General features: G+C 43.1%; 1 protein-coding gene across 17 annotated transcripts in view; it reads right to left on the bottom strand.

The window, feature by feature from the left end:
• Positions 1-24,296, bottom strand: part of DLG2 (discs large MAGUK scaffold protein 2) — a 2,039,030-nt gene that overhangs the window by 69,578 nt on the left and 1,945,156 nt on the right. For all 17 annotated transcript variants that reach the window (XR_005020917.1, XM_036860586.1, XM_036860590.1 and 14 more), the window contains one exon: positions 6,922-7,098. Coding sequence is in view for 16 of the 17 variants with exons in the window: in XM_036860586.1 (XP_036716481.1) it covers positions 6,922-7,098 (177 nt within the window). In the remaining variant the exon portion in view is untranslated. The remainder of the gene's footprint in view (positions 1-6,921; positions 7,099-24,296) is intronic.

Raw genomic sequence — 24,296 nt, 5'->3', positions numbered from 1 at the left:
TATGCATATGGCTGATTCACTTTGCTGTACAGCAGAAACTAACATAACATTGTAAAGCAATTATACTCCAATAAAGATGTATAAAAAAAAAAAAAGGAAGTCAGAAAGTTGTGATTTCTACTTGGGTTGACAGTTTCATGAATGATAATGATGATGATGATATAAGTGGTAGCTGAAGTTTTAACATATAATATTAATGAAAAATTCCTTCACATTTACATTATCTCATTTGGCCCCGACAATAAGCAAGTATGGTATTCTCAAACCCATTTTATGGCTGGGAAAGCTAAGACTTGAAGCTTGCCAAATTAGAAAGTGGTAGAAATAGGGCCTGAGCACAAATCTTTTAACAGCTAACTTCAGTGTCTGGCCACATCCACTCTGTTTGGGAAACAATACTTAAGGACCTTCCATGCCTCCCATATCCAATGGGTTTCAACAAACATGAGATTTTAGATGGTCACCCACAATTTTAAGACCAATATAGTTCCTTAGACGTCTGGGCTGAGTTTCTCACAAATGATAACCATCCCCCTTCCTTCCATCCCAAATCCCGAATGTCCTGAATTAAATAAACCATAACCAAACTCAAGCAAAGAGTCACGGAGATAATACCTGTTATGACAGGCTCACCTCAAAACTCAGAATAAATTTGCTTTTAACACTGAAATTCAGGTTAGCTAGATGTCTATTTGCAATGTTACATCAGAAACATTGGACTGATCTCTCTCCTCAGCAGTCTTTACATTCACTGCATCCCCAACAATAGTTGTGTTCTTCCATCCCAGAGGCTCATGTCGACTGCCTCTTGGGGATCTCTGCAAACCCTTCTCATGGGTAGCAGGGGATGTGGCTTATCTTTTTTCTTCACTTGCCTCAACCCTGTCCTCTCTCCTAGTGCTTCTTGGGATACATGTGGATAGTTTATTGCCAAGATCAGTTAGGGGGGAGAAATAGGGCCCTACATAATGCTATGTTGTTTTGAGCATCAAAAGCTCAAACTCTGAAGAAAGGAAAACATACATCATTTGAGTAAGCACAGAAGTATTAGAAGCTATGCTAAACTTTACCTGTATTATCTATAATCTGTACAGTGATCCAGGGCTTAAGATGGAGCTGGGCATATAGTATGTGCTTAATCTTTGTTGGCAAATGAATGAATGAATCATCAAGGAGGCTACTGGTTCTTGACCTGGGTGTGAAAACCAAGGCTCAGAGAGTTGAAGTGACTTGCCCAAACAACCAGTGTTTCTGATTAAAAAGTTGTTGACCATTTTACGACTTTTTTATTGTACTTGGTAGGAATCTATGTAAAAGTTTAGCATCACCTTCTCTAGTTATTTTACTAAGTGAGACTCCTTTAGCAGAAATACATGATGTTAAGATCCATAGATCTTTACCTAAGAAAATGGTGGGTCACCTGTGTAGAAAGACTGAATTGCGATGAAAGGACTGACATACTTCTCTCACACTCAAGAGGCAAGCAATTAATTAGATTATTTAAGCAGAAATAATCCTCTCCGCCCTGCTTTGGTCACTGACCAAAATACTGAAAACATAAACTGGATGGCAAAACTTGAGCTATCAGTTCTGACACCTAGCGTCTCCAGAGAATACCACATGGTCATGCTTTAATAAGCCCAACTGTCTTCCTCTGCCTTCTCATCCATCTCCCATCTGGCGTTTTCAGGTTCCCGCCAAACACACAATGAGGGCAGGCTTGGAGCACTGGATGGTGGGAACATCATTTGGCGCTGGGTATCCCTTTGCCTGTGCTCCATAAGGCCCTGTTGCAAGGAGAATTGAAATGCCATATAGGTTACCGGCCACAGGCTTGCAGGGAAGCTAAGTGAGTAAACCCTTATGCAATGCTAGCTGCAAGCTGTCATCTGAGAGCCCAGGTGACAGTCACTGTGGGGTAATGAATAGAGACTTGGATTAAGAGACAGTGGAACAAATCCTAGTTTGGCCCCTCAGAAACTATGTAATCTCAGAAAAGAGAGATTCTGTGCTAAAAGCCCAGGTTTTGAAGTCACACAAGTCTGGGTTGGAATTCTGCATCTGCCACTTATTAGCTCTGTGACTTAGGGCAGGTCACCCAACCTCTTAGGATCTCAGGTTTCATGTTGGTGAAATTAGGATATTAACACAGACTTGAAAGATTATGGAGAATTTTTTTTTTTAAAGATTCTTTTTTTTAAAAAAAATTTATTTTTGGCTGTGTTGGGTCTTCGTTGCTGTGTGCAGGCTTTCGCTAGCTGCGGTGAGCGGGGGCTACTCTTTGTTGCGATGCGCAGACTTCTCATTGTGGTGGCTTCTCTTGTTGCAGAGCCTGGGCTCTAGGTGTGCGGGCTTCAGTAGTTGTGGCACACAGGCTCTGTAGTTGTGGCACACGGGCTTAGTTGCTCCGCGGCATGTGGGATCTTCCTGTGACCAGGGATCGAACCCGTGTCCCCTGCATTGGCAGGCGGATTCTTAACCACTGCACCACCAGGGAAGTCCCTATGGTGAATATTAAATAATACAAAAAATTGGTTAGTATAGTATTTAAAATGTACTAAGAACTCCTTAATTGTCAAGGGCTTCCTCCAGTATACCCTTGGGGTAGTGAAAAGCCATCTGGTCTGGCTACAGAGAGAACTGGGTTCAGCCAGTGGCTGACTGTGCATCCTTGGGCAAGTTACTTGACTTTTCTGATCTTCAGTTTCCTTATGAAGCTTTTGTGAAGATTAAAGAAAATCTTGTATTTGAAAGCAACTGGCACAACACATACTCTATCATCAGATGGAATTCATTCCTCTGCTGCCCTTTCACTTCCCTTGATACTTGCTATGGACTGAATGTTTGTGTCCACATAAAATTCATATGTTGAAGCCCTAATCCCTAGTGTGGTGGTCTCTGGTGGTGAGGCATTGGGAGGTAATTAGGTTATGAGGGTGGAGTCCTCATGAATCAAATTAGTGGCCAAAATGAAGAGATATGACAGAAAAGATCTCTCTCTCTCTCTGCCATATGAGGAAACAGCAATAAGGCCATCTGCAAACCAGGAAGAGGGTCCTCTCTGAGAACCCAATTAGCCAGTGCCTTGATTTTAGACTCCAGAACTGCAAAAAATAAATGTCTGTTGTATAAGTCACCCAGTGAATGGTATTCTGTAATAGCAGCCCAAACTAAGATAGCACCTTTATTTACAATATAGCCCTCATCACAGTGTAGCTGTGCCATAGTTACATGTTGGTCCTACAAATGTTGGGCTCCAGGCAGTGACCGGACGATAGCACCTGGCACACAGAAGCTGCTCAAGCAGTGCTTGATGAATTGAATTTTGTCAATTCTTATTTTTATAATGTTGGGAGGCAGGATTGCATATGAGTTAAGAGTGTTATAGCCTGGAATAAAATCCCAGTTATGCCATTTATTAGCTGGGCAGTCAAGGCAAGTAAATTAACCTCTCTCTCTGCTTCAAACTCTTGGTTTGTAAAATGAGGATAATTAAATTACCTTCCCCATAGGGTTGTAATGAGGTTTAAATAAGTTAATTGTAAAGGGCTTAGAACAGTGTCTAGCATGCTCTAGGAGCATTTATTTAAATAAAATTTATTTACCAACTTCTAAAGAGAGGGAGGGAAAAGGCAATGATTTTCATACTCTTCATCTTACGATTTCATAGGGATGATTAAATAGAATCATCAGTAGAGAAACATTTTTGTAAAGAGTGAAGTCATAAGGGATGTTATCCATTATGAGATTTTCCCAGACCAGCTCTACGAGCTGAACTATACTCATAAAAGGGGGTAGAGAGGAATTAAGGATAACCCTAATCTGATAATAAGTCATATTCATACCAGTAACCATTTATTCTGAGCTATAGTTATAAGATGCTGAATACAGTATAAAATAAGAGTGTCTCCTTTAGAAGTTAACCATTAAAGAGCAGCCCTAGGGAAGGCTCATGATATATTTTATTTTATTTTTTGTAATTTTTTCTTTTTTAAAATTTATTTATTTATTTATTTTTGGCTGCAATGGGTCTTTGTTGCTGCACTCAGACTTTCCCCAGTTGTGGAGAGCAGGGGCTACTCTTCGTTGTGGTGTGTGGGCTTCACACTGCTGTGGCTTCTCTTGTTGCGGAGCACAGGCTCTAGGCACATGGGCTTCAGTAGTTGTGGCATGCAGGCTCAGGAGCTGTGGCTCGCGGGCTCTAGAACGCAGGCTCAGTAGTTGTGCACAGGCTTAGTTGCTCTGCGGCATGTGGGATCTTCCCGGTCCAGGGCTCGAACCCGTGTCCCCTACATTGGCAGGCGTATTCTTAACCACTGCGCCACCAGGGAAGCCCTCATGACAGATTTTAAATTGCATTAAAATAAGCGCACAAGAACGCTTTGTGGGATATGATTATAAGTGATTTTTATTTCTTCTTTATACTTTTCTAAATGTTCCCATTGTTTTTTCAATGAAATGTGTTACTTTTATAAACACATAAAACAATATTAGTAACATTTTTGGAAAGAGTTAAAATCCTGAGAAGAAAATTTGACAGAGATTCATTTACAGCCATACACACACACACACACACACACACACGAGATGGCGGGTGGGCTACTGTACCCTTCATGAAAGAGAATACAAATATCAACATTAGAGTCACTAGACAAACTTCTTCTCCAGGCCAGCTGTAGCATGGCTGTTAGGATGGCCTTCATCCAAAACAGGAGAGAGAGCCAATTCAAGAATGACCACCAGCAGGCAGAAAATTACCCCAGGAGGACTAGCACTGAGAATGTTCCTTAGGGGGGAAATGACGTGCAATTGAACAAATGAAGGACTATTGACAAGACTGATTAGAATCACAGAACCTCAGGGTTGGAAAGTGGCTGTAAATCATATAGTTCAACTGTCCCACCCAAAGTTTGATTCCCTTTTATAATACTTCCTGCCACTGAATCTTTCCTATATCAGGAATCACCTGGAGGAAACTTACACACAAATACAGATCTCCAGGACCCACTCCAGATGGACTGAATCAGAATCACTGTGTGTGGGGGGGGAGGGGCATATCTAAGCCTTCATAATGTTCCCTTGGTGTGAAAACCATTGTTCTAGGTCACTGTCTTCCCAGGTAATCCATATCACCTCTAGCCAGCTCCAACTACTAAAAGGATTTTTAAAAAAATGAGTTGAAATCTATTCCCACACAGCTTTCCTTCTCCACCCCGTTTCTACCCTTGGGGCCATATTCAATGAGACGGCACCTTCTTCTACAGAACATCTCCTCAGACAGCTCTGATTAATCGCATCAAAGCAAACCCAAATGCATGTTGCCTTGACATTTTTTTTTTTTAAATAAATGGAAATGGAGAAACGCAGGATATATGCTAGTCCTGAGAGTTACTGCTCTGAATTCAGAAAACACTGCAAACCACAAACTCAGAACATCCTCTCAAAGCAATGGCAGGCAATTATGCAGGAGCCCAGAGGTTTAAAGGACTGTCTGCTGCTGGGAGATTCACAGGCATAGGCTTAGAGGGTGGGAGGGAGCAGCTGCAGGACAGTCAGCCCGCTGCCCTCTCCCTACATTCACCCTAGGCTATGTGGCCCCAGGCAGAGAAAAATGGGGGACCGGTCTTCTCTGGGGTGCACATGCCTCACAGAGTTATTTCTGGCTAATTTCCATCTTCCCACTATGGCTGGTGCTAGCTCAGTCACTGCGTCACTGTGCGTGCGGCAGCACTTGAGTACTCAGCTTCATGAGGATTTTTTACATAGGTATTTGGGGTGTTTGCATATGAGGAGGGGAGCCCTTTGTAGCTCCAGAAAAGTTAGTGACTGCTTCGAATAAGCATTATTCCTGACTTTGACTTCACACCATATCTCTTTTCTAGGGTGCAGATAATTTGTTTCTCAGACAATATCTGAGTGCCAGAAGGACACTCATGGGAAGGAAAGTTCCTTTCTAGTGGTAATGGTCAGAAACCGCTGGGACAGATGAAGGACTCGGCTGTTCTGAAGCCTATTCCCGCCTTTCAAAAGCAGAGTCGAAGAAATGCTTAGAAGAGAAAGAACATAACAGTCTTTACTTGGGAATTACATACAGAACTAATTATCTGAGTGAAAGTAGGGAGTGCTAGGTGGGGTGGGGGACAAGAGTAACTAACGCTATAAAAAACAGCTGTAAACCCACTCTTTAGACCTCACCAGATGCTTGACAGCTCGTATCCCGAGTATCTGATTTTGTTTATTTCCCCAATGGAGCTGTCATTTTATTTTTTTTAATTCAAGCATACTTGATTTACAATGTTGTGTTAATTTCTGCTGTACAGCAAAGTGATTCAGTTATACATATATACATTTTTTTAATATTCTTTTCCATTATGGTTTATCATAGGATACTGAATAAAGTTCTCTGTGCTATGCAGTAGGACCTTGTTGTTTATCCCCAAGTATCAGATTTTGGAATGGAGGTTTTTAGTCTTTTCCCATCAATATCTGGAAGTAATACACAGCCAGGACATCAGCTTTGTAAAAAGCCTACTTTACTTGGCTTTCACCTGGCCTTTCTATAAACTTATCCAGTAAATTATGAACCTCTGAAGTAACCCCTCTGAGTTTGTCAGTATACAAGCTGATAAGCATAATCTTGAACACATGAAAGCTGCTAAGTTTTAGGAAGGCAGAATAAGCGGATCCTCTTTCTTCCTTTATGCTTTATATCACAGTTAGCAGTTTTGGTAAAACCCTAACATGAGAAGCGTGAGAATATTTAATTTGTGTCACCTGTCATCACTGACAATTTCCCCGCAGACTGACTATCCTACTCAAATAGATATTTTGTGAACAGTTTGCCACATCTTCATCTTCCCTCACCTCCACTCCCTGGAGAGCTGAGCAGCAAATCCTCTGAAACAGAAAAGGCATTCTTACCTCCGCTTGCTGGGGATGACCCCCATCTCCTCACTGTCGCCCTCCAGCGTGACTCTCCTGGCTTGCCACCACTCATCATCAGAGGCGTTGATAACATGGAGAATGTCTCCATATTTAAAACTAAGTCCTTGACTTGGCAGCCCACTGTCCTTGCTCTTGTCGTAGTCAAACATGGCTCTGGAGGAAATGACAAGAGAGAGAACATTGTTAGGAATCTCTGGCAGCACAGATCTAGGATTCACCGTTTTGATTGTTCATTCCTGCCCTGAGAACCCACTGCCCATTGGATACCAACTCCCAGGACTAACGCCTGAAATTGCAGTCAACATTCCCACTGCTTTGGTCACAAATCACGATTAGTTCTTACTTCTCCCAGGAGGTTGCGAGGGCAGCCTATAGGGCCCTTAAACTGGGGTACTGCTTCTTTTCTTGGAAATCATCACACGTGACAAGGTGATAATGGAAGATGATAGAGGCAGGTTAGTACTCTCTCACTACAATCAAATTTTACAAATCACTAGAAAGAAAGAATGAAGAGAACCATGGCATCTTTCTGAATGCAGCATTTTGTGTTATGAATAAATCCTCTTAGATGTATCAGTCTGTAGAACTCTTTCCTTTACAATAGAGAAAAATGGTAACAACTTCCATGTCCTCCCACAGGGGACTGGGACCCTTCCACTCACTGGAGTATTGGACTATCACTAAAATTGGATGGTTGCAGAGGTTAATTTAATGACACTACTAAATGCTCACAAGCAATAATGAAAATACACCTATGTTTATGTGTGTGTATATAGACACATAGATCAAAATATGAACAAGGGGCTCCCCTGGAGGTCCAGTGGTTAAGACTCCATGCTTCCAATGCAGCGGGGGCGGGTTTGATCCCTGGTCGGGGAACTGAGATCCCACATGCCGCGCGGTGCGGGCAAAGAACGAAAAATGATACGAACAAGATAAATTGCTTCCATAGTATACCAAGCCTATCTCATCATTGCATTTATCACTCTGAATTGTAATTCTTGCTTTATGTATCATGTTTTCCCCACTAAAGAGCCTTTGCTGAGCCTTTGCCGAGCCCAACACGCTGTAATATGTATGGCTGATGGGGTGAGGGAGCTGGAAGCAGAATTACAATGATGACTGAGACCTCAGTGACGAGCTGTTGTCCCAAGCAGCTGACAATCTGTCTCAAGTCTTACACTGTCCGCCGCCTCCTGTAACTCCCACAAACCATCACCACACACATACAACATGCGATTTCCCCGGAGAAGCAGATTTTGCCACGTCCCTGTTTATTCCCCTTTGATTCCATTCTAAGAATTTCCTTAGAGTATAGCCACTACACAAGCAAAACTAGCTAGATCTGGTGAACAGGTCTGTCTAAAATCACTGAAGACCAAGTGTGATTCTTTTTCTTTCTTTCTTTTTTTTCCTCATTTAAGAAATGTCACATCAGCTGTCATGGCAACCCAAAAGAGCTGAAGGCAGCATCTACAGCTCTCAAATACTGCAGGGGAAGTTGAATTACTTGCAACACAGCCCCTTCTTCCATTAATTCTGTCCCCAGGTGATGGAATACGGGCTGGGTTGGGGGTTGGTCTCAGCTCCTAGAATGACTCATTTCCACCCTGACCATCTGCATCTTCTCTACCACAGACTTCACAAAACCCCAGCCAGGAAAAGGGGACTGAGAGAAGGCAGAGACCCACTCCTGACTCTGTCACTTCTCTGGCTGGCTGATGTGACACAAATTAACATTTCTGAACCACAGGTTTTTAAATGTAAAATTAGTCCAATAACTATATTCACGTGGAGCTGCGGTGAGCATTAATGACATAACACATCGGATGTACCCAGCCCATGGTAGGTGCTGTGTAGCATAGTGCGGTATAACAGCGGCTAAGAAACGGCTCAGGGGCCACACTGTTAGGGCCACGTCCTGGTCCTACTCCTTCTCTTCTTACTAGTCACATAGCTGGTAACCCAGGCAAGCGCTCTAGCCCCTCTTAGGCCTCAGTTCCCTCATATATAACATAGTGATGGCAACAACAGTGATGTTAACAGTACCCCTATCGTGGAATTGTTGTATGGATGAAATGCTGCCTGAGGTAATACATGTAACGCATACACGGAAGTGCCTACATATAGTGACAATCCTTAAGTATGAACTGTTATTATTATTATTATTACCTCCTTCTCCCCTTTTGAGTGTATACTTATAAAAATCCTTTCTATGGATTCTATTCTGTGCAAAAAAGAGTTAACACAGCAATCCTGAGATTGCATCCTTAAAAAGGCCTGCTTACAAGGATAGCCCTTGGCTGACATCTGGGAACTTAGTTTTGGGGAGGGTTCTTACCATTTCCTACTAAGAATGGCTCACTGTGCCTAAGCTGTTTATATAAATAATACCATTTAAGCTGAATACTTGCTTTTCCCTTGGGAGTCTGGAATTGCAGCAGGTGCCAGGCAGTGAGGGTGCCTACGTGACCAGCCTGCAATAAAATCCCTGGACACTGAGTCTGTAAGGAGCTTCCCAGGTAGACAGGGTTTTACGCCTGCTGTCACAATTTGTTGCTGGAGGAATCAGGCATATCCTGTGTGACTCCACTGGGAGGGGACTCCTGGAAGCTTCACTTAGTTTCCTGTGGACTTTGTCCCATGCACCTTTCCCTTTGCTGAGTTTGCTCTGGACCCATTTCCTATAATAAATCACAGTCATGAGGATGACTATGCTGAGTCCGATGAGCCCTCCTAGTACATCATCGACCTTGAGAGTTGTCTTTGGGACCCCCAACACTTGCTCTATAGATTGGAAGGCGTATTCACATACACTTCCTCATTTGTGACTCAATACATTCCTACGAAGAAGGCACAATGGATATAGTACTTCCTATTCTCTTTTTACAGATGAGGGGCACACCTAGCAAGGACCCCTAACTAACCCCAGGACACATGGCTTAGAGGCAGCAACCTGGGGCTGGAGTGTGTGTCTCCTGACCCTAAGTCCTAGTTCGGTGCTCTTCACCTTGTTCCCCCCCCCGCCCCCTGCCTCAATCTGGGAGGTGGTGAAGGTGGTGACAGGGTGGCAAGGATAATAATCATGATGACAACCACTACTTATGCCCATATTAGGGGGCCTGGCACTTTGTATTCACTGTCTCATCTGACACTGTAACAACCTGAAAGGTAAAAATTAGTACCCGTTTTATAGATGGCGGAGGAGGTTCAGGAAGTTAAGGAACCTGCCCTAGGTCACAAGTACACACATGGTAGAGACTGAATCTAGAATAAGGTCTGTCTGACTCCAAAATCCACATTCGTGGCCATTTCATTATCAGGCTCAATTTCCCAGCCTGTCGCCCTCTGGCTGTGCTCACGACTTAGCAGTACCAGGAACTTTTAATCTTCCCTTCAGAGCTGACCACCTCTTCTCCCCCAAATCCCTGCAGTTCCCTTACTGCTCAGTTCTTGTCCCAGTATTCCTATCCTAAGGTCCCCAAACCTCTAGTTTGGCTCCAGGCTCCTTCTGGATGTAAAGTGTGGGGAGTGGAGGTAGAAAAGCCATCAGGAAAGCTGGCAGATGGTGGCCAAGAAGGCAGGCTATAGGGTCAGACTGCCTGGGTTTGCAACTTTTTAACTGTGTGATCTTGAACAAGTTACTTAACCTCTCTGGGTTTCAAGCTTTCTTTTCTTTTCTTTTTTTAAAAATAAATTTATTATTTATTTATTTATTTTTGGCTGCACTGGGTCTTTGTTGCTGCGCGTGGGGTTTCTCTAGCTGCGGCCAGCGGGGGCTACTCTTTGTTGTGGTGCGCGGGCTTCTCATCACGGAGGCTTCTCTTGTTGCGGAGCACAGGCTCTAGGTGCGTGGGCTTCAGTAGTTGTGGCATGCGGGCTCAGTAGTTGTGCCTCGCGGCTCTAGAGTGCAGGCTCAGTAGTTGTGGTGCACGGGCTTACGTGCTCCGCGGCATGTGGGATCTTCCCGGACCAGGGACTGAACCCGTGTCCCCTGCATTAGCAGGCGGATTCTTCACCACTGCGCCCCCAGGGAAGTCCCTCAAGCTTTCTTAACTGTAAAACTGGCATAGTAATAACACCAGCCACCTCAAAGAGTTGCGGTGAGGATTAAATGAAATAAGATATGTAAAGTATTGTAACACGAGCCTGGCAGTAGCGAGTGCTCAATAAATGCTAGCTAGTATTACTATGATAATTATTATTCTGAAAAATGCACTGGGATTTGAATCAGGGGATCTGGGTCCCAACTGTGCCACTTAGTAGCTGTCTTATGGACTGTGTACAAAGACATCTAAAACACCTTACTATCCTCAGGACCCAGTACGGTGCTGGGCACAAAGTAGACCCTCAGAAAGGTCTGTGGAAACATTTCAGATGACCTTTGAAAGCCCCACTTCTTTCAAGCCTCAGCAACCCTGTGTGTAAGGGGAGGGGAATAGAGACCAATCCCGAAGGTCCCCACCAGGTCAGACATTCATTCTACTGGGCTTCAGTCTAGTCCCAAGTATTCTTGAGGGGAGATTTCCCACCCTTGGGATCAGCAACATGCTCTTTCCATGAGTTCTATTTATCTTGGACAATCTGTCCCTCTAGGATTACACTGATTCAGACTTGTCAGGTCCCTAAAAACAAGCAGCTGACACATTTCAGCAGCTTCTGGCTCCTCTGGATATTAATGGATCGTCACATCTGGGAAAAATGCTAGAGTGTCTCATCACCTATTTTAAAAAGCGATAAGCTGTTTTTAATTTGCTTTATGTGCTAATTCATCACAGCAACTTTTACAAAATGCCATTAAGACTCACACTTTCCACCCAGGGTGCTTTAACAAGTCCATTAGACAAGTAGAATTGGACATGAATAATGCAACGACTCTCCCATCCCTCCTGCCCCTCCTGCGTTTCAACATGTGGCGGCCCCTTGCCAACCGGGGAAGTCTAGGAAAGGAAACGGGGTGAAGCAGCTGCTTATCTTCATGGCTGTGCAACCTGGCTGTGGAGACCTAGGTACCAGACCGAAATTGTGCTTTTTAAGTGTCCCACAATATGCTAGACTTTATATTCATTGTCTCCCTCAATTTACTGGGTAGGCAAGCCAGCATACGGGTTATATGCCAAGCTTTGGAGAGAGAAAAGTTCTGGGTTTAATTCCCAACTCTGTCATCCCTAGTTGTGAATCTGGGGCCTGTGACTTAACCTCTTAGCTGACCTCTTAACCATAGATGACTATTCCCTCATCAGTGAAGCGCAGGTCACGATGGCATTAACTCACAAGATTGGTATGGAGATACAACAACGGGATGGTGCCTGTAAAGTACCCAAGACCAGCACAGAATGAATTCCACTTTGTTAGATTACGATCCTGCCACGTAAGCATTTTTGATCTCATAAAGGAAATGAGAGTCAAAGAGCCGAAATGAAAAAAGCTAGTAAGTGGCAGAACCAGAATTCAGACAGACAGATGTGTCTGAATCAAGAAGCCCGTGCTCCTGACTGTAAGAACCCAGCTTGGAACTCCCGATAAGGAAGGTTGCACTTAGATCTCATTCCCAAAGGTTTCATGCCTGGATGATCGCACTGATGGTGACACCGTGGACTAGCCTCCAGGAGAGAGGCACAGGTACTTTACTGAGCCCGCATTCAGTTCTCACACTGCCCTGCAGGGCATATTTTAGCCTTGTGTTGCAGATGAGGAAACACAAACCTGGATAAATTAAGCAACATGTCCAGTGTCTCACCAGCTATCAAGGTGTGTTTCAGCTGTTATGTTCTATGCCTCTGTTCTTTAAGACACTTTGGGGAAATGAGGTAACTTTCCATGTGGCTGATATTTATGTGCCTCATAGGATTGTTTGTGTTGTGAAGGTCATTCTGTGTCATCTCCCTCATCAATCCCAAAACTCTTTCACTGGGAGTTAAGTGCCCCTCTCATATACTCTTCTCTCATCCTGTACTGTGTTTTTTAACATTTGCAAATTCTAGTTTTCATGAGCATGGGGGGTGGGGAAGGTTCATATTCCTCCTATCCCCAGAATCTACCCCATAACAGATGCCCAATAAAAGTGATTTTCTGTTATTCAGTCTATCACCTATGCTTGTCACAGGGCAATCCCTGGAATTCAACAGTTTGTTTTCTTTCCTATAAGGCCTGGGTAGTTGGAAATAGCAGGTAAGGAAGGCCTGAGTGACACCCAGCATAGGCCTTCCTGTCTTTCTCAGGAAATGATGAACATATGTGCAATATTCCTGTCTCCCAAGTCAGAACATATCCTTCCTAGGTAGAGGGATACACGCAGCTCTGTACCGATTACTCCTCACATCTCTTTGAGGAGACACCCACACCCCTGTGGATGAGTCATCATGTCCAAACTTACTGAGCTCTATCAAGGCCACTTATTTCCCCACTCACCTCAATAATGAATTGCTTTCGGTGAGAGCGGTGGCTAAAGCCGCCACCAAATCAGTCTTAGTGGATGGGAACACGTTAGCCTCTGTCAATCCTTGTAAGAGGTCACTGACCACGATGAGTGGTCACTGAGTGACTGCTGAGCACGTGGTAGGCCTACAACATACATGTCAGGCACTGTTCTGGGTATTTATTATCTGTGATTCAAAAGATACCCCTTAAAATGCAGGCATTGTTCCCATCTTACACAACGGTAAATACACTATATGCCATGCACTGTGGTATCCCATGGGTTATACCTTGTAATCATTAGTAACCTAATAAGGCAGGTTTGTGCTCTTTAAAGACACTCTTCTCAACACACAAGTGTTTCCTTTTATGTTACAGGGTTGTTGGGAAAATGTCAATTTCTACTGGACCCAAGGAACCAGGCAGTCACTGTCATGACTGAAGGTGGAACTAATTGGGCACCGACCAGAGATCCTCACAGCCTGGGCCTCTGCACAGCAGTGGCGTTTTGATTATAATCAGGGAAGAAGCATCATTTCTGGGGGCAACAACTCCCTGTCTCTCTCAGTCTCTCCCGAGTCTCTAGTGCTCCCAATTCCCCGAGGGACATGGCATGAGCCGACTTCACATGTCTAGAGGTCTGCGTGTTGATCATTTCAGACAACTCATCATCAGGGTCTCCAGGGATGGGGTCCATTCCAGGCTGCCCCCCCTCTCTCCCGGGGTGTCCTAGCATCTGTCAGATTGGTTTACACTGCAGCGCTGACTGACAGGCCCCCCATCTGAGGGAAGCGGAGGCAAATCTGAACCTGCCCAAAGGCAGGCTTGACAGACCACAATGAATGGTACTACAGGTCTCAGGGCTGGGTGAGGCTGTAAAGATTAATCTTAAAATCACTGTCTTTTCCCCCAGATGCCATCAGCTGGCTACTCAGAAAATGAAATATGGGAAAGAGGAACATGGCCAGGATGAATAGCCCAGGTTTTATGACAGTTCTAAAAGCTCTTATGTTCTGGCCTTGTTTGTCAGACAATCAAGATATATTAATCAAGATATTTCAGAAAGGCTGACAAAACTCTGACTGTAGCCTTTTATTTCTGATCTGAGCTAAAAATGTAGAGCAAACTTTGGTATCTACTTTTTAGGGTCTTACTGTCACAAATTAGTAAGCTTGCAGTGGAGAAAAAGAATATCCTGATTTGGAATTTCATTATTGCTGATACACAATTACTATCTAAATATTTAAATTTATACACAGAAGGCTCATGTTAAGATCATGAGACATGAACATCAGATAGTCCTGGGTTCAAATAGTGGCTCTGCCATTTAAGCAGCTGTGTGATTTTCATCTCTGTACCTAGGTCTCCCAAGGCATAACATGAGGGGCAAGAATTCCTGTCCAACAGAGTCCTTATAAGAATTACATATACCAGAGCTTTTAAAACCCAGTAAGTCCTCAGTGTTTGTTCAGTGAGTCTAGACTCTAAATTTCTTCCCTGTAAATTCCATCCCTTTTTTCTAGTGTTGCTCACTGGAGCATAAACAAAGCAACCCTACCTCTGCTTTCCCATAACACTTTCTTTTAAGTATTTACTGAATGACTAGTGATATCAGCTGACACGGTGCCAGGCCTAGAAGAAGGTGTTGGAGAAAGTTCCTTTCTCTCATGAGCAAATAAAAAAGGGGAGAAAGACATCCAAGAATAGTCCACACAACTACCCCAAATCCTTAGCGGTAGTTTATCAGGGTTGGTGATGAAATTCACATACCACAAAACCAGACTACTGGATAATCACTTCAGCTCTCTCAATACTGAGTTTGTTTTGTCTGTTTGTTTATGAATTTCAGAAAACTGGGTGGAAACTATAGGACTAGACTGAGGCAAGAGAAAATCTGGAATTAGGGATAACTTCACCTCAAAATCTCATATATGTCCATAAAGGCTCCCATTATCACCTATTGAACGAGGGCAGATAGAGAAGACAGAGATGGTTCCTTACTCACCCAGGTAAAACACTGAGTTCAGGATGTGATTTAACTTACGTGCATGGAAATGAGATACCAGTTATTTAAATATTAAATGCAACATTATTTACAGAGTGCCTATTATGTGCCAATCATTGTTATGTGCTGAGGACTCAGAAATACACAAGAGGCTTGCTTCCTGTCCTCATGGAGCTTAATATTTGGTTGAGGATACTGGTAAGGGATATATTCATTCGGCTACTCAATTATTCATTCATCAAATATTTATTGAGCACATACCAATGATGATTCTGGAGCTTATCAGTGAATGAAAACAAGACAAAATTTCATGCCTTCATGGAGCTTACATTCTAGTGAGAGAAGATGGGCAAAAAACAATAAACCTAATAAATAAGCAAACAGTATATTAGGTTAGGAGTAGCTACTTGGTACAGAACAAATTAAAAATAGAGCAGAGTAAGAGGTATCAGGATTTTGAGATGGGGTAGAGTTGTGTGGTGGTGGTGAAGGTTGCATTTATAAATAGGCTGGTCAAGGTAGGGCTCACTGAGAAAGACATCTGAGCCAAGGCTTGAAGGAGGCGAGGGAATTAGTCATGCTGCCATCTAAGGAGAGTTTTCTAAGAAGAGGGAACAGCCAGTGCAAAGGCCCTAAATATAGTTAAAATCGAGCATGATGTGCAATATACTAAGAATTACTGTGGGGTGCCACAGGATGGCAGAGCAGGAACCCCCATCAGGTGCTCAGAAAGGAGTTGATGAATGAAGGGACAATTCTCCCAGCTCCACTAGCTGAGAGGTGGTAGCGGCCCTCCCACCCCACCCAACTGACTAGACACATCCTTCAGGCTTTCTCCTAAAGGGAACCCCTTCTGTAATAATAGTGATCTCACATCCTGAAGACTCAGCTTTCTTCCCTCAGCTTCTCCCCTTTCCTACCTCTCCTTGGAAGCATGCACATGAGCTGGGCCATGCAAGACCTTCCCCTCTTCTCTTAGACATACTCTACCACAACTCACACAGTGTAGATGGAATTTTTCAGCCAAGAATTTTTCTTAACATTGTTGAATAAGTTGACGCACTGACTAGATATAAAAAAATAAGCATAAAATCATTCAGCAAATTTCAATCCATTCTTTGAAACTCGTGACATTCTCTGGGAACCCTCTGAGCCTATCCAGAGAGCCTATCCATTCCCCTCTCCATGCCAAGCTGCAACCTTGTACCTGGCCTTATTCTTGCACTCAGCAGGTGGCATTTTAGTTGATTTGCCTGTGGGTCTACTTCCCTGCTCGACAGCCCAGCTCCTTGGGGTTAGGACAGTGTCTCGTTCGTCTCTGCGTCTCTCCCACAGGGCACAGAGGAGGAGGCGTGCACAACACAAGGCTAAACTGAACTGAATCGAATCAAAACCCATGCTCTGTGACTTTGGAACATGACTTCACCTCTTTGGGTCTCTTGCGGTTGCCTCATGTGTAAAATGGGATTTAAAATACTATATTTTATCACCCTTTTTTCATCCTCATATTTCGAAAGTTAGGATGCATCTTACCATCAACGCCATCTTGTAATTTAATGGACAGCATTTTTCCTTTCTTGGTGACACACAGAGTGCATCTTATAGTCAATGACAACCTAGATTCACTGAAACATGTTAGGAACCATCTCACAGTTGTTGTGAAGGTTGATTAATTATGGATGAAAGGCCCTCAGATCAGTATATGCATATGTGTGTGTGTGTGTGTGTGTGTGTGTGTGTGTGTATATGGCTGCTCTTGTGTTGTTATTTATTGTGGGTCATGTAGGGTCACGCTATCTTTCTCTCCTTCTTCTGTACACATTTGCAAACCCCTGTGGTACTCTCTGCTCAATGACTGTTCAGAAAGTGCTCACAGGCCAAATGCTGTGCTATATAGCCTGACTTGTTCAGGAAGAGTTCTGTTTAGCAGTTTTGCTTAATTGAATGAAGTGTCTGTAGGGAATGTCCCAGGTTTGGCCAGTAGTTCAGGAATTTAGGGAAAGAAAAAGGAACTAATAATATCTGGAATATCAGTGTTTATACTTTTAGTGTTTATAGATTCTGTGAATCTTGTTAGTATCTTATTCCATCAGCACAATCTTTTAACTATAGCACTAAAGTTTTCATGCCAGAGCATTTTCCATGCACCTAGTGTTAAGTCATTCATTCATTCATCCATCTATTGAACACCTACTACATGCCAGGCACCAGGATAATGGAAAGTGTCAGCCAGACCTGGGAGACTCCTCAGCTGTGCCATGTACTTGCTCTGCAGCTGTAGGCACGGTCCTTAAATTCTGTTTCTTAATGTGTAATGACTAATTTCTGCCTGCTGTGTACTGAATGCCTGTATCCCCCACAAAATTCATATGTTGAAACCTTACCCTCCAATGTGGGTCCTTTGGGGGTAATTAGAATTAGATGTGGTCATGAGGGTAGATTAGCGCTCTTAAACATCATGAGAGAGCTTGCTTTTTCTTTCTTTCTCTACCGTGTGAAGATACAACGACAAGTTGGCAGTCTGCAACCCAGAAGAGGCCTTCGCTGGCACCCAACTGTGCTGGCGCCCTGATCTCAGACTTCCAGCCTCCGGAACTGCGAGAAATAAATTTCTGATGTTAAAAAGCCACCCAGTCTATGGTTCTTTGTTGCAGCAGCTTGAACTGACTAAAGACACTGTCTAATAGATGTTGTTGGGATGAAATGAGGTAACACATGTAAAACTCCTACGGCACGGTGTCTGGTGTATAGACACTTGGAAAACTGCAAGAATAATATGTACTGGCACAGAAAACTATGTTACAACTCAACTTTTATGGGGTGTAGGAATGATTTAGTCCCAATTTTCATTTTTAGTATCAATCTATTTAACATTTATCTGGCTGGCTCTTCCTAAGTGCCAGCTTTGGGGCTAGTGGTTCTTATTGGCAGTAAATGGAAGGAGAGGTTGGAGTAGGGATGTTTCCTGTGGGCTGGAGTGCTGGGCAACGGCTCGCTTTCCCTAATGCTGTTCTCATTCCATTTGGTGAAGCAATCAGATAGTCCTGTGGACTGCTCTAAGACAGCCAATACACATAACTTTTAGGTGCCTGACGCCATGCATTCATTCTTTCAGCCCTAGTTAATGAACACCTATTATATGCCAGGCATTATGCTAAGTATTGGAGTTTTAGTGGTGAACAAGAAAAGCAAGATGCCACTTTTGGAACTGAGGAAAGACAGATGTAGAAGAAATAATTACCAGTACGATACATCTTAAAAAGCAGATGGGGAAATAACCCATGAGAATATTCAGTGGAGAGAAACAGAATCTACTCTGGGAAGAATGGGTTAGGGAGGCTTCCAGGGGGAGGAGCTATTTAATCTGAGACCTGCAGGATGAGTAGATGTAGGCAGAGGCAATATGCATTCAGAGGCTCTGAAAGAGAAATAGCAGGCAGTGAACCTGAAGGAAGACCAATGTCCTGGATGGCCCAAGATGAGACCAGAGAACAAAGGAGAGGCCGGGTCCCAGAGGGACCTTGTGAAACACTTTCTCCTCCTCACAGTGTTGGGAGGCCATTAGAGAATTTTAAACAGGATAGTGAGTTGATCAGATCTGCATTGAAAACATCTTTCTGGATGGAAAGTGTAAAATGGATTGGACAGAAGTGCGCTGGGCAAGAGCTGATGCCGAGACCTCAGGTAGCAGGCTGAGGTAGTAATACAAATGATGATGGCTTGAGCAGGGTGGTGGCAACAGGGTGGACAGAGGTTCCAGATATTTACTTTGGCCAGTATCTATCTGTCTCTGTCCCTCTCTCCCACCATAATCTAAGTGCAATGTTTTCAAAGTTTTATTACCAGAATAAACGTTTTTTTCTTTAAAAGAAGGATTCTGGAAACATAACAATTACACCTCTGACTGAAAACAGGGAGGCGGGACTTCCCTGGTGGCGCAGTGGTTAAGAATCCGCCTGCCAATGCAGGGGACATGGGTTCGAGCCCTGGTCCGGGAACATCCCACACGCCACGGAGCAACTAAGCCCGTGCACCACAACTACTGAGCCTGTGCTCTAGAGCCCGTGAGCCGCAACTACTGAGCCCACGTGCCACAACTACTGAAGCACATCGCCTAGAGCCTGTTCTCCACAACAAAGATAAGCCATAGCAACGAGAAGCCCGCGCACTGCAAAGAAGAGTAGCCTCTGCTCTCCGCCACTAGAGAAAGCCCACGTGCAGCAATGAAGACCCAACGCGGCCAAAAATAAATAATAAAATAAAATAAATTAATTAAAAAACAAAAAGAAAGAAAACAGGGAGGCAAAACAGAACTTTTGGACTCTCTTCCACTCCAACTGCACAGCAGCCCAAAGGCCCCTGAGAAGAATGCTGGGACTCCTTAAGTCAGAGCGTGAAAATCTCCAACCTAGTACATTACTCCCAAGCACTTTAAAATGAAGAAACCTCTCTCTTCTTTTATTGATGTTACGACACCCCCAAACCCACCTCCAATTCCTACAATGTCTGTTTGTTTTCAAAGTGGAAGCTTGATGAAAATTCTCCTTGGAGCATTTTGGGACAGGTTAGCAAGGCCTCCTTGAAATAACTAGAGATACACCAGGGTGTTTCAAACTCTAATTACAGAACTCTGCAGGATGGAATTGTGATTAGTTTTCTCTCAAAGAGTAAAGAGCATCACTCAGAATGCATTTCAACAGATATTTATTGCATGTGTTTTGAGGAGAAGACCCTTTTCTGTTCTCAGAGGTTGTTTATATTGACAAGCTGAAGACAGTTCCTTAGAAGAAAGTCTTCTTGTTAGAATGTCAACACTTTCTAAGAGGACAAGAGAAAGCTGTGGGGCACATTCAGTGGAGCGTGTGTATGGACTGAGAGGAATCTAACAGGTGGAGAAACGTTTCTTCTAATGAGAGGAAGAAGGAATGAGAAACTGCTGCTTAATACCATTTTTCATGTTAGCCAAGGCTGGGCTTTGATAAAGAAGCCAATGGGAAACCCTGAAGTTGGCCAGTCAGGTCTGATCAAAGTGTGTAAATTGGGCAGGAAAGCATGAGGGGAACTCGGCCACGATAGTTATTCCTAGAATAGTCAGCACCCAGTGGAAGGTAAACTGGGATGATGCTTAAGGTAAGCTTGGGGAAGATGTCTGGATGAGAAGCCAGAGGGGAGAACCATTCAGGCTGCCAGGCTGAGCCTTGGAGAGTGGCCTTTTGAGCTAGCGAGATCCACAGCTCTAATCATCAGCCCGTAATGTGAAGCCATGACTGCCCTTTCCCATCCCACAGTCCCATTTTCAGTGATCATTACACTGCCTGTGGACCACCCTGGAAACAGCCCTCTGTTCCTTTACTTGTTCTCTGTCTGCTCTCTCTTCTCACCTGGGTCCCGTTATTTATTAAGTGCTTCTTAGATGTCCCCAATACTGTGCTCAGTGCCGAAGGTAAAAAATGAGTAAGATGGTACCTTTGCCCTCACACAATGTATGAGTCTAGTAGGTTAGACAATACTGTCAGCAGATCAATTATATTTAGTTTACTAAATGCAACAGTAGAAGCAGTACAATTTGTGGAGGAAACCAAGCGTGCCCATGCTGAATGATGAGTGTGACTCTCCTGCGGTCCCCCACTTCTAATGGACTGGCTGGACCTCACGCTCTGTAGAATGCAAGCTATTTTTGATGGTGCCAGGGGTTGAGCCACAGAGCAAAAGGAAACGTTTTGTAACCTAAGCTCTTTGCAATAACTTTTAAGGCTGGAATTTCATCTGTCTTTAGGAACTTCCCCATCACCTCTGATTTCAGCAGTGATATTTGATACAAGCGTCAAAGAAATAGTAATGTCTAGGCTCTCTCTGCATCATGGCCATACATTTGGCTGGTGTGCTTTTTGCCTTGAATGAAAGGTTGGAAATGATAAACGAAACCCATAAACAGGCTTATGTTGCTCATAGGTATTTCATCACTGAGTTTCAGGCATAACAGCAACTGGCAGTGGAATAATTAGGCAAGATGAATGCTCGATACCCATCAGAATTCCCAACAGAAAGAAGGTGTTGGGTTTTAAAGAAATGCCGTGCAGACTGGTAATTTGGGGTAGTAGGGAGCAAGATTTCCTGTCTTACAGATGGCTGAGCATCCTAAGGGAACCAACTTGTTGTGAAGTTAATCAAGGTAGACTGTTTGGCAAGAAAGAGGCTCATTGCCTAGGACAGATTTAGATCAATTCTGGCAGGAAGGAATATCCACAGGAGGCCATTTTCAATTTCATTTAATCAGTTAGGAAAGATGGAGTTACCGACATCAAGTGGGAGAAGGATATGAAATCTATAAAGTAGGGAAAGAAATGTGTATTCGAGTGAAGTAATTTGTCTGATAATCCACAGAGATGTGGGCTTTTGTAATTTCATGGTAAAGTCACAAAGTTCATGATTTCTCTAAATTGGCTCTAGAGGTAGTCCCTTACTTAGTCCAACGTCTCCCACTGGTATTTCTTATGTTCCCCTGTTCTCTCTCTCTCTCCTGTTGTTGTTTTCAAAATCTGATACATCTGATAAATAACTCTTTTGTGGCTTTAAGCCATATAATGTTGTCTTGATAAAACTGTTAGAAGTTTAAAAATTTTTTAATTTTATTGGTGTCTTCTGTCAGTCTTTTTTGACATATGACATGAAAATACCAGTTATGCATTCTTTTTCCAGGTAAAGATGCCTTAGTCTATCTATTATCTGATAGCATGGGGTTCAAGAGGAGGAGGAAATGAGGAAGGAAACTAATGGTTACTGAGCACCTGCCATTGGCTAGTAGGCACTTTACATGAGAGTAGGCACTTTACATATGTTGGTATTAAATACTAAGAGCATTATGAATTTGTTATTAATCTCTCCATTTTACAAACTGAAAAAAATGAGGTTCAGAGATATTAAGTAATTTGACCATGGTTACCTAGTAGGCAAGTGGCAGACCTAGGAATTGAACCCAGATCTGTCTGTCTCTTGTGTCTGGACTGTCCACTGTATATCTGCCTCTGTACAGCATCTTCTCTCCCAGAGAAAAGGATCACGTCCTTAGAGCTCAGGACATGACTGATTAATTAAAACACCTTTCACGTTAACATCCGTTTATTCAACTTACATGAGTTAACCACATACTACGTGCAAAAAACCAGTGCTGGATGCTGTGTGTGTGTGTGTGTGTGTGTGTGTGTGTAAAACATGGTCCTTTCCCTCAGTGAGAGTCTCGTCTAGAGTGGGAAATAGTTATGTGCACAAATAATTATAAGACAAGGCATAATGTCAAGCGTGCATGAAAGGATGACAAACAACATGCTACTGAATAAATTGAAGAAAGATTAACATTAGTTCCAATGACCAGACAAGGTTTCAAGGAAAAGGTGGTGTTTTGCATATGCATTGAGGAATGCATATGACTTGGCCAAAGAAAGATGAAAATAAAGAGCATTAGAGGCTGAGGAAAAAGAATAAACAAAAGCGTCAAGTTACAAAAGGATGGTTTGGGTGTAGAGAATTATCTATTGTCCAGAACCCCTGGAAATTACTGAGTTTGCTTGGGTGTGTGGTGGGAAATTAGGTTGGAAAAGTAGATGGAGGACAGTGTATGGAGGAATTTGAAAGCCCTGATGAGGAGGTTAAGTGCCATTCTGTATGTAGAGAACCCTACTCTTGTAATCTCATAATCCCATTGTGCGTATGGTTAGACTCGAGGGCAATAGTAGCCATTTATTCTTTTATGCATGGATTCAATGAGTGAATTTTGAGAAATGAAGCAGGTGGTCGGAAATGAGAATTTACACTTATGAGCAAGTCAACTCTAGAGACAGATTTAAGTTATTAGCCCAGAGTTGATCACTGAAGTCACGTTTGGCCCTCTACCCTTCTCTCTCAAATTAACAGAGAACCCCAAGTTTTAGCCAAATACATTGCTATGTAGCTAAAGACAACATTTCTCATATTTCCTTGCTATATCCATGAAACTATGATCCAACAAACAAAATGTAACCAGTAGTAGTATATGGTACTTCCGGAAAATCTACTTAAAAGGAAGAGATCATATTCTTCTGCCCTTCCTGCTTTTAGCAAAGCACATGTGATAGCTGGTGCTCTAGCTGTCACACTGGACACTGAGGACAAGGATCTTACCCTAGGAATGGCGGATCAGTATACCGGAAGGAGTCTGGAGGTTCCTGAAAAATTTGTGGACTGCCATATGAGCCCTTAACAGCCTACTGTGATGCTTCATATATACATGAGATAGATAGCAACTTCCTGTTTAAGTCACTGTTTTTTTGTTTTTTGTTTTTTTGCTTTTTATATGTAGTCAAACTTAATCATTTCTGATATATAACAAAATTAGAAGAAAGTGCCAAGTGAGAGTGTAATGGGAGAGAGGAGAAGCCTGAGGACTGAACCTTGGAGAGCATCTACATTTGAAGAAGTTCAAGAACCTGGAGAGTTCACAGTCAAAGCCAGATTAAAGGTGGAAAGTGCATGTGAGTTTGTGTGGGGGGGTGGGCGAGAGATGGTGGTAGAAGTTTCTACCCAGTCTAAAAGTCTGTTTCCAGAAATAAAAAACAAAGGGCTGATGGTGAAGCCACTAAAAACTAGGGTGATCCAGGCTACTTCCACAACAGAGGACTGGATTATGCAAGGCCAATTTCTGCTCCTAACTTTCCAATCATTTAATTCACTCCATCTCCCCTGGGGTAGAATGATCAGGAAGGACAGGAATGTCTAAGGAATCTCCAGAAGGTCAAGTGGGGGAAAAGCATTCCACCACAAATAAAACAGGGCCTTTGATTACAGCTATACTTGAGAATAAGTCTACCTTAAATCATTCTTCTGCCCTACATTTGGTACCATAAATGAATGCCCCTTCTCTGTTCTAGTAAAGGCTATATGAAGTCCCAAACCT

This window comes from Balaenoptera musculus, chromosome 8, assembly GCF_009873245.2.
Source record: "Balaenoptera musculus isolate JJ_BM4_2016_0621 chromosome 8, mBalMus1.pri.v3, whole genome shotgun sequence".
Taxonomy (NCBI): Eukaryota; Metazoa; Chordata; class Mammalia; order Artiodactyla; family Balaenopteridae; genus Balaenoptera; species Balaenoptera musculus.
The sequence above is the reverse complement of the archived record's forward strand: the minus strand, read 5'-3'. Positions and strand labels throughout refer to the sequence as shown.